At 38.7% G+C, this 13,571-nt stretch overlaps 1 protein-coding gene across 3 annotated transcripts in view; it reads right to left on the minus strand.

Annotated features, from left to right (window-relative positions):
• Positions 1-13,571, minus strand: part of PRORP (protein only RNase P catalytic subunit) — a 160,137-nt gene that overhangs the window by 110,010 nt on the left and 36,556 nt on the right. For all 3 annotated transcript variants that reach the window (XM_062205265.1, XM_062205264.1, XM_062205266.1), the window contains exon 5: positions 3,423-3,530. In XM_062205265.1, the coding sequence (XP_062061249.1) occupies positions 3,423-3,530 (108 nt within the window). The remainder of the gene's footprint in view (positions 1-3,422; positions 3,531-13,571) is intronic.

Raw genomic sequence — 13,571 nt, forward strand, 5'->3', positions numbered from 1 at the left:
GTAAAACAGTGGATTGGAGTTCTCTCTGTATCTCTGTCCCTGTTTCTCAAATAAGTTTTAAAACACATCTGAAAATTAATAAAACAAAATAAATTCACAATTAGAACTTGTGCATTTTTTAAGTTCCATGATTTTTATCATCCTTATGCAGCAAGCTCTGAGATAGAAATATGACTGGGGCTAGCGCTGTGGCATAGCAGGTAAAGCTGCTACCTGTAGTGCTGGCATCCCATATGGGCGCTGGTTTGAATCCCAGCTGTTAAACTTCCAATCCAGCTCTCTGCTATGGCCTGGGAAAGCAGTATAAGATGGCCCAAGTCCTTGGGCCCCTGCACCCACATTGGAGACCTAGAAGAAGCTCCTGGCTCTTGGCTTCGGATCAGCACAGCTTTGGCCATTGTAGCCATTTGGGGAGTGAACCAGTGGATGAAAGACCTCTCTCTCTGCCTCTGCCTCTCTGCAAATATGCCTTTCAAATTAAAAATAAAAAAAGGAAGAAATATGACCATGGTGCTACCCCTTATATAAAAAATACTGTTTTTCTCATCGATGAGCTTATAGAGAATAACAGTGTATATTTAATGAACCATCAAAGGAAAAGCATAATATATTATGCAGACTTCATAAGAAGAGTACACATGATTTGTATATTATTCCACAGAAAATATCTGAAAATCTCTTCATACAAAGATGGAAAAGACTCATGGGACTAGAATTGCTAATCGTTCCTTTATGTATGTACATCTACAGGCAATTGGGTTGGGGCAGGGACAAAAAAAAAAAAAGACAGTCAAGCAGTGAAGAATATTTCCTTTCTAAAGTCATTTCATTAAACTCTGTTCTCAAATTAAAAAAAAAAAATGTCTGACTTAAAAAATTCCTTACAGCCCTTTTCACCAAGCAGATTCATGGAACAGATGTAACTAGCTGAATCAATCATATAATACACAACCTTAAAGAAATGTGTTCTCTTTGGGCACTTTTATATACTGTTGGTGGTAGCACAAATTGCTACCATCATTCTGAGAAGCAATTTGACAATATGTGGTGAGACCTTTAAAAATGTCCATATCCTTTGACTCAAAAGTTCTATTCGTGGGAATCTACTCCAAAGAAATCATCAGAAATATGCATAGAGATCTTCTTCCAAGTATTATTTTTCATATTGAAAAGTGGAAAATAACCTAATATGTTCAACAACAGAAAAGTGATTACAAAATTGTGGTACATCTAACAAGGCATGGAGAATTATGGTTATTTTAGACAATTTATCAAGAAATGTCTTTTTTTCCCTAACATTGCTTATTTAAAATCTTAATATATGTTCTTGAAAAAAGAAAAGTCAAAAAGTAAAAATGAAAAACAGAAATTTTTTTCATTCTTTTACACTTTATCCTGACCTCCCAAAGGAAACTACTGTGGGGTTTTTTTGTTTGTTTGTTTGTTTGGTTTTTTTTTTTTTTGACAGGCAGAGTGGACAGTGAGAGAGAGAGAGACAGAGAGAAAGGTCTTCCTTTGCCGTTGGTTCACCCTCCAATGGCCGCCACGGCCGGCGCACTGCGCTGATCTGAAGCCAGGAGCCAGGTGCTTCTCCTGGTCTCCCATGCAGGTGCAGGGCCCAAGCATTTGGGCCGTCCTCCACTGCACTCCCAGGCCATAGCAGAGAGCTGGCCTGGAAGAGGAGCAACCAGAACAGAATCCGGCACCCCGACCGGGACTAGAACCTGGTTAGGCGGAGGATTAGCCTATTGAGCCATGGCACCAGCCCTCAAAATACAATTTCTTAAATCATCATATTCAAATTTTTTCTTTTGTTGTGGCTCCACTTCTGATCCAGCTCCCTGCTAATGAGCTTAGGAAAGCAGCAGAGTATGGTCCAAGTGCTTGGTCCCCTGCCCCTGGGTGGGAGACTCTTGGCTCTTAGCTTCAGCTTGGCCCAGCCCCAGGCTGCTGTGACCACTTAAGGAATGAACCAGTGGATGAAAGATCTCTCTCTCCCCTCCTCTCCCAACTCTGCCTTTCAAATAAATAAATCTTTAAAAAACAATACTACTACTAATAAAAAGAGTCAAAGTAGCAAATGCTTGACTTTGCTGGTTGATCTTTTGTTCTTTGCCTCACCATTTATCATCATGCACTAGAATCTAGAATGTATGAATTTCTCTTTCATAATGTTGGAGGATATGTCCACTATATCATCTTCAATATCTTTCTTTCCCCCTAAAACTTTTAGTGCAATTTGGGCTATCTATTTCTGGCAAGATGATTTTGAGTGTTTTGTGTAAAGCTGAAAGTAAAAAAATAAAATAAAAATTTTTGTTTCTCATAGATTAGATGGGGAACTTCTCAGAAAAAGCCCTTGTGATTCTGAGCCCTTCTAAGCGTAACTGATAAGAATTTCATTCCTCTTTCTCCGATTTGCCTTTGTGAATATTACAATCTCATAGGCTCCCTCAAATACTTATGAAACCAAAATATTTTCAATTTGCTTTTGTGTTTTTTTTTAAATAATGGAATAAAAAAGCATACTTGAACACAAAAATATAGGCACAAACATGAATGAATGGCATACAAGGAATTTCTGTAAACCAACTTGTTCTTTGTCAGTATTCATAAGCTTTTCTGAATATAAATGACCAGAATGACTAGAAGTGTCTCTGAGGAAAAAAGCTTTTATGATGGTGGTGATTTTTAAGAAAAACACAGTTCAACTACAGATGAACAGGCATAGACTGCCAGTGATAATGGCCACAAGCCTGAAACCTTAGGAGCTCTACAACCTAATTTTGATGTTATGACTATTTTCTAAGGATTTACTCCACAAAATTAGCCTCAATTTTCTAATCTATAAAATAGGAATTAAAATAACTGCTCATTACTACTATGAAAAATCATGATATTTTTATTAGAAACTACTAGGGCATCTAACAGTTTACCAATTGACAAAACAAATGGCTGCCTGTGGAAAAAAAGAACTGCTTATGCAGTATGTTTGGAAAAAATAAATGTGAATAACAAGTGACTAATATCTCCTGAGCATTTATGTTGATAATTTTCAAATACATAGCTGTGACCAACAGCAAAATGGCAAAGCAATGCCAAAGAGAGAGTGGAAGTCCACGAGAAACTTAGCTGAAGTTATACAAACAAGGGAAGACTTGGCCCTTTCTTACTTGGTCTTCCTTTTAATTACTCACTCTTAACTTCTTACCTCCAGCCTATGACAGACATTTAGTTGTCACAGATAAAAACAGCAAATGTTTTAGATGAGCATTTGGTCACTGTGGGAACTTTAGGAGCTTTAGAAGAACTTTAGGAGTTTTAGAAGAAAAAAAGTGAGGAGCTAAGAGCCCCTAAGGAAGATTACAAATAGGTACACTATTTCTGGAGATGTGGAATAACAATATAAAACTCCTACTTACCACTTGAGATTCTCGAGCTTTAGGAAACATCTTGGCAACATTGAGGCCATCAATAACAATATCAAAAGGAGGACAAGATTTTACAAAGTTCTCAAATCTCTTAAGTTCCTAAAAAAAAAAAAAATCAGATAAAAACATCAATAAGAATTTACTAAGAATTTTATTATAAACACACTGTGATGACTTTTGTTACTGTTTTGATCATTCAAAATATCCATCCCTTAAAAATACAATCATTCTTTCTCTGAAAATGAAATCTGAAAAAGCTAGTCTAGTGATACAACCGCATATAATCCTGATACATTTTATAACCTCATAGTGCTTTATACCTCACAAAGCACTTTCATATGCAATTTCACTTGATCAGTAGCCAGCCCACTTACACTGTTAAGCTGACCCACATGACAGTTGTGATGACAAGGACATGCCAAAACCTCTATTCTGTAAACCAAGGACAACAGAAGCTCAGATAAGCCAGTGTACCAGGGGAACAGTGGCTGTAAAATTTGTAGCTTATCTTTAATCATTAACAAGCTCCTTATGGATGTTTTAAAGAGCTAAAGGTCGACTAATTATTCATTTAACAAGTATCTGTTGAGCACCTATTCAATGTCTAGCAACTTACCAGAAAGACAAAAACAAAACAAAACAAAAAACCTGACTTAAGGAAGCTTAGTGGGAGGACATACAAAACAAAACAAACAAATAAATTATATTAAACATCCAAAGCGATGAATGCTATGGGGGAAAACAGAGGAAGGGGTTTCTACTTCCAGAAATGGTGAAATGGCTTTTACTAGATTACCAGATAATAACCAGTTCTAGACAAAAACCCAACTATATGAAGGTACTAAACAATGATCAAAAGCAGACAGAAACTAGAGAGGACAGGACATTTGAAAGCTTTGGTGTTTTAAAACAGGTATGAAAATTCTTTAAGAGCCAGCATTGTGGTACAGGGAGTGATGTCACCACCTGTGATGCTGGTATCCCACATGGGCACTGAGTCGTGCTCTTGCTACTCCATTTCTGATCCAGCTCCCTACTAATGGCCTGGGAAAACAGAGGAAGATGGCCCAAGTACTTGGGCCCCTGCCAGCCACGTGGGAGACCCAGATGAAGTCCCTGGCTCCTGGCTTCGGTATGGCCCAGCACTGACTGTTGAAACCACCTGGGGAGTAAACCAGCGTATGGAAGAGCTTTCTCTCTCTTTCTGTGTCTTCTTTCTCTGTAACTCTGACTTTCAGATAAATAAATAAATACATTGGGAAAAAAAAAAAGAAAAAGAAAATTCTCTGACATTCATTATCAAAAGGTGGAACCTAACTTGCTCCACTTGAATACACGCTCTTCTATGTGACTGCCTCGAAAGAAAGAGTTGGCTGGGTCCCTCAGCTCTAAATAGCACAGCTTGGGGAAAGATGCCTCTTGTTTGGAAGAGAAAGAGTGAATAAAGTCAAGACCTTAGACTTGCAATCCAGTGTCAGGCCTGCCACCATACAAGCCAGTGGCTGACAGGATACCAGGGCCTCTCCCCCAGCCCTGTATCTGCAGATTATTTGGTCCCTGCTTGCCAGGCAGCTAGAGGACAGCCTAGCAACCCTGCCCCAACACTGGAGATCTGTGCCCTACTGGGACAGATTTATTTCAGCAATATATCACTGTCAGTTTCATGTGGGCCAGCTGTACATCCTGAGATTGCACAGGATCTGGTGACTATCAGACCAAAGAGTGACCCACTTTAGTGCCAGCCCAGACAGCCCAGAGGGTGCCAATATCACTCCTCCTCCAACCTTGGGCAGACACCAAAGACTCACAAGGATTGTTTCTTGAAACTGAGTGCTGGGCTGGTAAAATTCAACAAGGAGCAGATCCTACCATTCCCTTTTCCCCATGCATTGTTATTGCCCCAGTGCCAGGTGGAGTCCCATGACTCGAGTTGATTGACTTACATCCTAGCCAGCAGACAGACCAAAACAGTGTTGGCTTTGGTCCTGTTCCTGTGCTGTACTAGTCTGGGCCGGCTGTGATGTAGCATTGCAGTGCTAGTGGCCACAGGGACGAACATCTGAGACTACCTTGGCTCCAGGGAAAGGCTTGTAAGGAGAGACTACCCTTTTCAATAACTCCTCAGTTCATTCTGAGTAGTGTGTCAACAGTGGATTTGGGACAAATCTGAGTTCAGGCAGTCACCGAGGCAACGAGGAGACACTGGCAGGGGAAATATGGCAAGCCTCAACTTAGGGTGCCACCTAGTGCTGAAGTGGTGGAAGTGTCAGAGCTCAGGGAAAAGAGACAGACTGCTTAGAATTTCTAGGGCAGTCACAAGTGAAGTCAGATTACGAAGACTGGGAAAAAATAATCCTTTAATGCACAGATGACATCATAGGCCAACAAGCATAAATAACTCATAAAAACCTCACCAAATGGACAAAAATAGTGTCAGAAACCAACCACCTCAGATCTGACATTATCAAATGCTTGGGTGAAGAATTTTATTTAGCTGTTCTAAGAAAATCAATGAACTTCAAGAGAATACAGGAAATGACTTAATACTCTAACAGAGGTTTGACATAGAGATTAATTTTAAAAAACTAAACAGAAATCCTTCAATGGAAAAGTTCACTAAGCCATATTCACAATATAACAGAACTCACCTAGCTGAACAGATCAGAGGAAAGACTCAGTGAGCTCAAGGACAGCCTATTTGAAAATACACAACCTCCCTCCCCCCAAAAAAAATCAAGAATGGCGAAAACTTACAAGAAACTTTGGAACAGCACAAAAAGAGCAAATATTCAAGTAATCAAGATTCAAGGTGGACTTGCAAATATCAAAGGGTAGAAAGCATATTCAAAGAGATAATAACAGAAAACTTACAAATCTAGAGAAATATACAACTATCTAGATTCTTGGAGGTCAAAAAGAGGTAGATAGATTCAATTCACTACATTCACCTCAGGACATATTATAATCAAGCTCACCAAGATTAAAGATAAAAAGAGGATTCTTGGGCAGGCGCTGTGGCGTAGAGTCTAAAGCTGCTGCTTATAGTGCCTACTGCCCTGGTTTGAGTCCTAGTTGCGCTCTCTTTCTCTGCCTCTGCCTTTCAAATAAATAAATAAATCTTACAGACTGGCGCCCTGGCTCACTTGGTTAATCCTCTGCCTGCGGTGCTGGCATCCCATATGGGCGCTGGGTTCTAGTCCCGGTTGCTCCTCTTCCAGTCCAGCTCTCTGCTGTGGCCTGGGAGGACAGTGGAGGATGGCCCAAGTGCTTGGGCCCTGCACCCGCATGGGAGACCAGGAGGAAGCACCTGGCTCCTGACTTTGGATTAGCGCAGCGTACCAGCTGTAGCGGCCATTTAGGGGGTGAACCAACGGAAGGAAGACCTTTCTCTCTGTCTCTCTCTCTCACTGTCTAACTCTGCCTGGCAAAAACAAAAAAGCAAACAAAAAACAAAACAAAAACAAAAAACGAAGGATTCCACCAAAAAAAATCTATTAGGACTAATAAATGAATTCAACAAAGTCTCAGGATACAGGATAAATGAATAAAAATCATTAGCATTGTTAAACACCAATAACGAAATATCTGAAAAAGAAATCAAGAAAGCAATCCAATTTCCAGTAGCTACAAAAAAGGGGAACAAAAAAACACCACTAGTAATAAATTTAGCCAGAGAGATGAAAAATCTCTACAATGAACCAAATTGAAGAAGACACAAAGAAATGGAAGGAAATCTGGTGTTTGTAGATTGGAAAAATCAATACTGTTAAAATTTCCACACTACCCAAAGTGGTTTACAAAATCAGTGTAATCTTTATCAAAATGTCAGTGATATTTTTTTACAGAACTAGAAAAATAACATTGTTCAAATATGTTCATAGAACCAAAAAAGACCTCAAATAGTCAAAGCAATCTTGAGCAAAAACAACAAAGCAGGAGGCATTATACTACCTGACTTTAAAATATATTACAAAGTGTAGTAATTAAAACAGCATGTAGGGCCAGTGCTGTGGCTTAGTGGATAAAGCTACCACCTGCAGTGCCAGCATCTCATATGGGCGCTGGTTTGAGTCCTGGCTGTTTCACTTCCGATTCAACTCTCTGCTATGGCCTGGGAAAGCAGTGGAAGATGGCCCAAGTCCTTTGGCCCCTGCACTGGTATGGGAGACCCAGAAGAAGCTCCTGACTCCTGGCTTCAGATAGGCCAAGCTCCGGCCATTGAGGCCATTTGGAGACTGTACCAGTGAATGAAGACCTCTCTCTCTCTGTCTCCGCCTTTCTGTAACTCTGCCTTTCAAATAAATAAATAAATCTTTAACATATACAAAAATCAATTCAAAATGAATGAAAGACCTAAATCTACGACATGAAATTTTGGAACTACTAGAAGAAACACAGAAGAGATTCATCAGGAATGGGCAAAGACACACTGGAATAGGCAAAGTTTTTTTTGTTTTGTTTTGTTTTGTTTTTAAATCAGATCCCAAAAGCATAGGAGGTGAAAGCCACTACAGACTACTAGAATTTCATCAAAGAACTTTCGCACAGCAAAGGAAACATCAATAGAGTGAAGAGACAACCTTTAGAATGGGAGAAAATATTCCCAAATTATGTGTCTGACAAGAGGCTAATAACTAGAACATATCAGAAAACTTAACAGCAAAATAACCCCGAATAATCCAATTAATAAACTGTCAGTAGATTTAAACAGACAGGGATACATGAGAAAATGTTAAACATCACTAATCATCAAGGAAATGCAAATCAGAAACTACAATGAGGTATCACCTCACTCTAATTAGACTACAGACTGGCTATTATCATTTATACACAAACATATAAATAAAACAAGTGCTGGTGAGGATGTAGAGAAAAGGGAATGATGGCACACAGTTCATACAATTAGTACAACCAGTGTGAAAAATACACACACCCATACAATGGAATACTATTCCATCATAAAAAAGGATGAAATATTGGAATTTGCCACAATATGGGTAGAGCTGGAGGTCATGATGTTAAGCAAAGTAAGCCAAGCACAGAGACAAGTACCACACAATCTCACCCAAATGTGGAATCTAAAAATGTTGATTTCCTTTAAGTTAAAAAGTGTAACTGCAATTACCAGAGGCTGGGGAGAGCAGGGGGGAAGGGATGATGGGGAAAGACGAACAGACAGACAGACAGACAAACAGTAAGAAGTTCTAGTGTTCTCTTGCACAGTAGGATGACTACAGATAGTGATAATGTACTATATGTTTCTCTAAAACAAAAACTAGAGAAAGAGTTTTGAATATTTTCACCATGAAGAAATGTTAAATGGTTGAAGGGACAGATATGTTTGTCCAGATTGGACATCATGCAGTGTACACATGTATAGGAACATCATATGGTACCCCATAAATATGCATAATTTTTATTTCAGCTAAAATGAAAACAGGAACAGGCACAATGGTGCAGTAGCTTAAGTTATTGCTTGGGACACTACATCCCATATCAGAGCCCTGGTTCAAGCCCGGGCTTCTCTGCTTCTGATGCTTCTCTCTCTTTCTCACTCTCTCTCTCTGCCTTTCTGTAACTCTGCCTTTCAAGAAATAAATATTAAAAAATAAAAAGTAAAATAAAATAAAATAAAAATTTAAAAATAAAATCGTTGACCCCAGTGTTTGGGATAAAGCTAGAAAAAGAAATTAAATTTCAAAGAAAGTAGAATACAGCAGAAATTTTAAAATAGAAAAAACAAAGGTAACAAGTCAGAAAGTCGAAAAAAAACTTTCATCTCCATTTCACCTCACACAGAAACATTATTTCTAAGTGTATCACAAACCAAAATCTAAGCCAAAACAATGAAAATTCTAAAAAGGATTCTAGAACAAAATCAAGATAAGCAAAAATTTGATTTTTGTTACTGAGATTAAAATAGATCAAAGAAATATAACAACCAAACCCAATGTATAGGAGCTAACATTGTGATACAGCAGGTTAAATTGCCACTTGCAATACTGGCATTCCATATTAGAGTACTGGCTAGAGTCTCACATGTTATGCTTTCAAACTTTAGTTTCCTGCTAATGCACCTAGAAAGAAAGGCACTTGGTTCATCTTCCATTGCTTTCCCAGGAACATGAGAAAGGAACTAATTAGACTGGAAACAGAACATCCAGGATCCAAACCAGCACCCATATGGGATGCTGGCATTATAGGCAGTGGCTTTACCCACTATACTACAGCACCAGCCCCTGCTCTGCTTCTGATCCAGCTTCCTGTTAATGTGCCTGAGAAGACAGCAGAGGATGGCCCAAGTGCTTAGGGTCCAGCATCCATATGGGAGACCTGGATGGAGTTTCTGGCTCCTGGCTTCAGTATGCTATTTGGGAAGTGAATGAGTAGATAGAAGATATCCCTCTTTCTTCTCTCTCTCTCTTTCTTTTTTTTTTTTTTTTATTTGACAGGCAGAGTTAGACAGAGAGAGAGAGAGAGAGAGAGAGAGGGAGAAAGGTCTTCCTTCCATTGGTTCACTCTCCAAATGGCCGCCACAGCTGGAGCTACATGGATCCGAAGCCAGGAGCCAGGTGCTTCCTCCTGGTCTCCCATGCGGGTGCAGGGCCAAGCACTTGGGCCATCCTCCACTGCCCTTCCGGGCCCACAGCAGAGAGCTTGACTGGAAGAGGAGCAACCGGGACTAGAACCCAGCGCCCATATGGGATGCTGGCACTGCAGGCAGAGGATTAACCAAGTGAGCCATGGCGCCAGCATCTCTCTCTCTTTCAAATAAACAAATATATTTTAAAAAATTAACCCAATATATGATTTTGGATTGATTCTAGGGGAAGGATAGGCTTATAAAGGACATTATTCTGACAAATAACAAAATCTGAGTCTCAACTGTGGATTAGAGAATATTATCATATCAATGCTACAGATGAAGAATTTCTTTTGGGCCAATAAACATATGAAAAGATGCTCAATGCCATTAGACATCAGGGAAACAAATTTGAAATGACCAGGTATTATTCACATGCATCAAAATGGCTGAAATTAAAAATACTGACATAACAAGTGTGTGGAGCAACTGGAACTTCCAAACATTGCTAGAATAAATAAATAAAATGTTTAAATAAAAACATGCATTTAAAAATAAATGCTGAATTGTACAATCACTTTGGAAAACAATTTGGTAGTTTCCTATACAGTTAAGCATATCGTATATCATATAATTGGGCAATCCTACTTCTAGGTATTTACAGAAGAGAAATGAAAACACAACCATAAGAACACTTATATGTGAATATTAAATAGTGACTTTATTTCTAATTGCCAAAACTGGAAACAATTCAAATACCCATTAACTAGCGAATGAATAGGGGAAAAATGATATATCCAGAGAATGGAACACTATCCAGCAATAAAAATGAAACTGTTGATACATACAACACGGATGAATCTGAAATCGTTATGCTGAGAAAAAAAAAAAAGCAGGCATGAAAGTCTACTTATATATTGTATGTTTTCATTTATGTAAAATTCTTTGAAAAGAAAAATTATAACACACCAACAGAGAATAGATTAATGGTTCCAGGTGCTAGGAAAAGGCAACTAATTGTAATAAATATAAAGAAACATTTTGGGAGTGATGTAAATATCCTATATCTTTATTTTGGAGGTTACCATAATTGTACAACTGTATTAATAAGTCAACTCACTGAATTGTATGTTGGCAGATTCTGTTATATGTACATTATACTTTAATAAAGTTGATTCAAACAAAAGAAAAATGCTAATACATAATATATTTCATTCAGAAAGTTCCAGTTCATATCAAAATTAACTACACACTAGTTGGAATAGGTTTTTTTAAAAATAAATGAAACAATCAAAGAGAACTAAAATAATTTGCATGCAATATGGTCCTGTTTGTTTCAGTCTATGTATCTGAATAAACCAAGAGAAATAAAACAAGTACATGAAATACCTACCATTGAAGTTTTACTAACATGGAAAAAATTCCTACTACACTTCCAATTTATGATTCTGGTGCTGCTCTTGGTAGCACATTATATTTATATCAGGAGTACTGATAAACTAGGCAGCTCAATATTATTGGCAAAAATGAACATCTGTTAAAAATCAAGAGTTAACAAGATAACTCATAAAATCCCCTCCTGGTTCTGATAATTCTATGATGTTAACAACAGTTGGAAATCCCTTAAAATCACAGAATGGAAAAATGTGTACTTGAGATGGTTTACTTGAAAGGTGAGTCTCAGGAGCCTCCTTACAATCAACAGGATATGTAATAAAATCCCCATCCAAAGATGATCCTTCTGAACCACGTCTTCTAGCAGGGAGACAGAAATATCCAATATGTCAGATTACTCCCCACCCCACCCTCCATTTCTAAAGTGAAGGGTTAACTTCACTGTTATCACAAGGGATTCTCTGCAATACTACCAGTGACCACCCAAGATGTTCACTTTTCAAACTAAACATATATATATATATATATAAAAGATTTATTTATTTTATTTGAAAGAGTTACACAGAGAGAGGAGAGGCAGAGAGAGAGAGAGAGGTCTTCCGTCCGATGGTTCACTCCCCAGATGGCTGCAACAGCAGAGCTGCGCCATCCAAAGCCAGGAGCCAGGAGCTTCTTCCAGGTCTCCCACACGGGTGCAGGGGCCCAAGGACTTGGGGCATCTTCTACTGCTTTCCCTGGCCATAGCAGAGAACTGGATTGAAAGAGGAGCAGCCGGGACTCGAACCGGCACCCATATGGGATGCCGGTGCTTTAGGCCAGGGCATTAGCCTGCTGCGCCACAGCGCCGGCTCCTCAAACTAAACATATTCACGTCATTGTACTCAAAAGTCACTGAGTAGGCCACGTGGAAGAAGCATGACAAAGGAAGAGCTGACTTACTATGCTGGCAAACTATATGGCATAGAGCAACAAAAATCTGCAAGCATAGCTGTTTTAATGAAGAATAAATTCAAACAAAGAATAATTCTTTCTTTCTAAGGCTACTGCTGAGAATGTACTTGACTACATATAGTATAATGATATGAAGTATGAAGATTCACCAATCTTGTAATCGTTTGTTTCTTGGGTATCAATAAAAAGTTATTTTTCTTAACAGTTTACTCAGATATGATTCATACACCATAAATCTCACCCATTTGAAGGTATAATTCAATTCATAGGGTAGCACATCACCATAAAATTTTAGAACTTTCTTTCCCTTCTACACTACAAAGCAACTACAAATTTACTTTCTGTCTCTATGGATTTACTTATTCTAGGCATTTAATATAAACTGAAACATAAGTGTGTGGCCTTTTGTACCCAGCTTCCTTCACTTAGCAGGTTTTCAAGGTTTATCTATATGGTAGCAAAGATCAGCACTTCACTCCTTTTTACTGCCAAATATTCCACTGTATTGATTTACCTTAACTTATTTATCAATTAGTTGATGGACATTTGGATTGCTTCCACTTCTTGCCTATTATGAATAATGCTACATGTACACACATGTACAAACTTTGCATGGATGTGTTTTCATTTCTCTTGGAACATCTATGAGCCGATTGGTTACGTCAAACTTTTTGAGGAATTGCTGGAATGTTTCCAAGTGGCTGCACATTTTACTTTTTCCCAATTGCAATGTATGACAATCCCAATTTCTCCAGATCTTCACCAAAACATTACTGTCTATTTTTATGATTACAGTCATGCTCACATCTATGAAGTGGCACCTTGTTGTGTTTTTTGTTTTTTAGAGATTTATTTACTTAATTGAAAGGCAGAGTTACAGAGACACAGGGAGAGATGGAGAGAGTAATCTTTCATTTGCTGTTTTATTCCCCAAATTAGCCACAATGGCCAGAGCTGCATAAGGCTGAAGCCAGGTGCCCAGAGCTCCATCCAGGTCTCCCATGTGGGTGGCAGGGGCCGAAGCAGTTGGACCATCACCTGCTGCCTTCTCAGGTGCATTGGCAGGGAGCTGGATAAGTAATAGAGCAGCCAGGACTCAAACCAGGACTCATATGGGATGCCACAATTGTAAGCAGCTGCTTAAACCACTCTGCCACACTGCTAGCCTCTTGTTGAACAGCAAATGAAGTGGAGTATTTTTTCATGTGCTC

Source organism: Lepus europaeus, chromosome 11 (assembly GCF_033115175.1).
Source record: "Lepus europaeus isolate LE1 chromosome 11, mLepTim1.pri, whole genome shotgun sequence".
Lineage (NCBI taxonomy): Eukaryota > Metazoa > Chordata > Mammalia > Lagomorpha > Leporidae > Lepus > Lepus europaeus.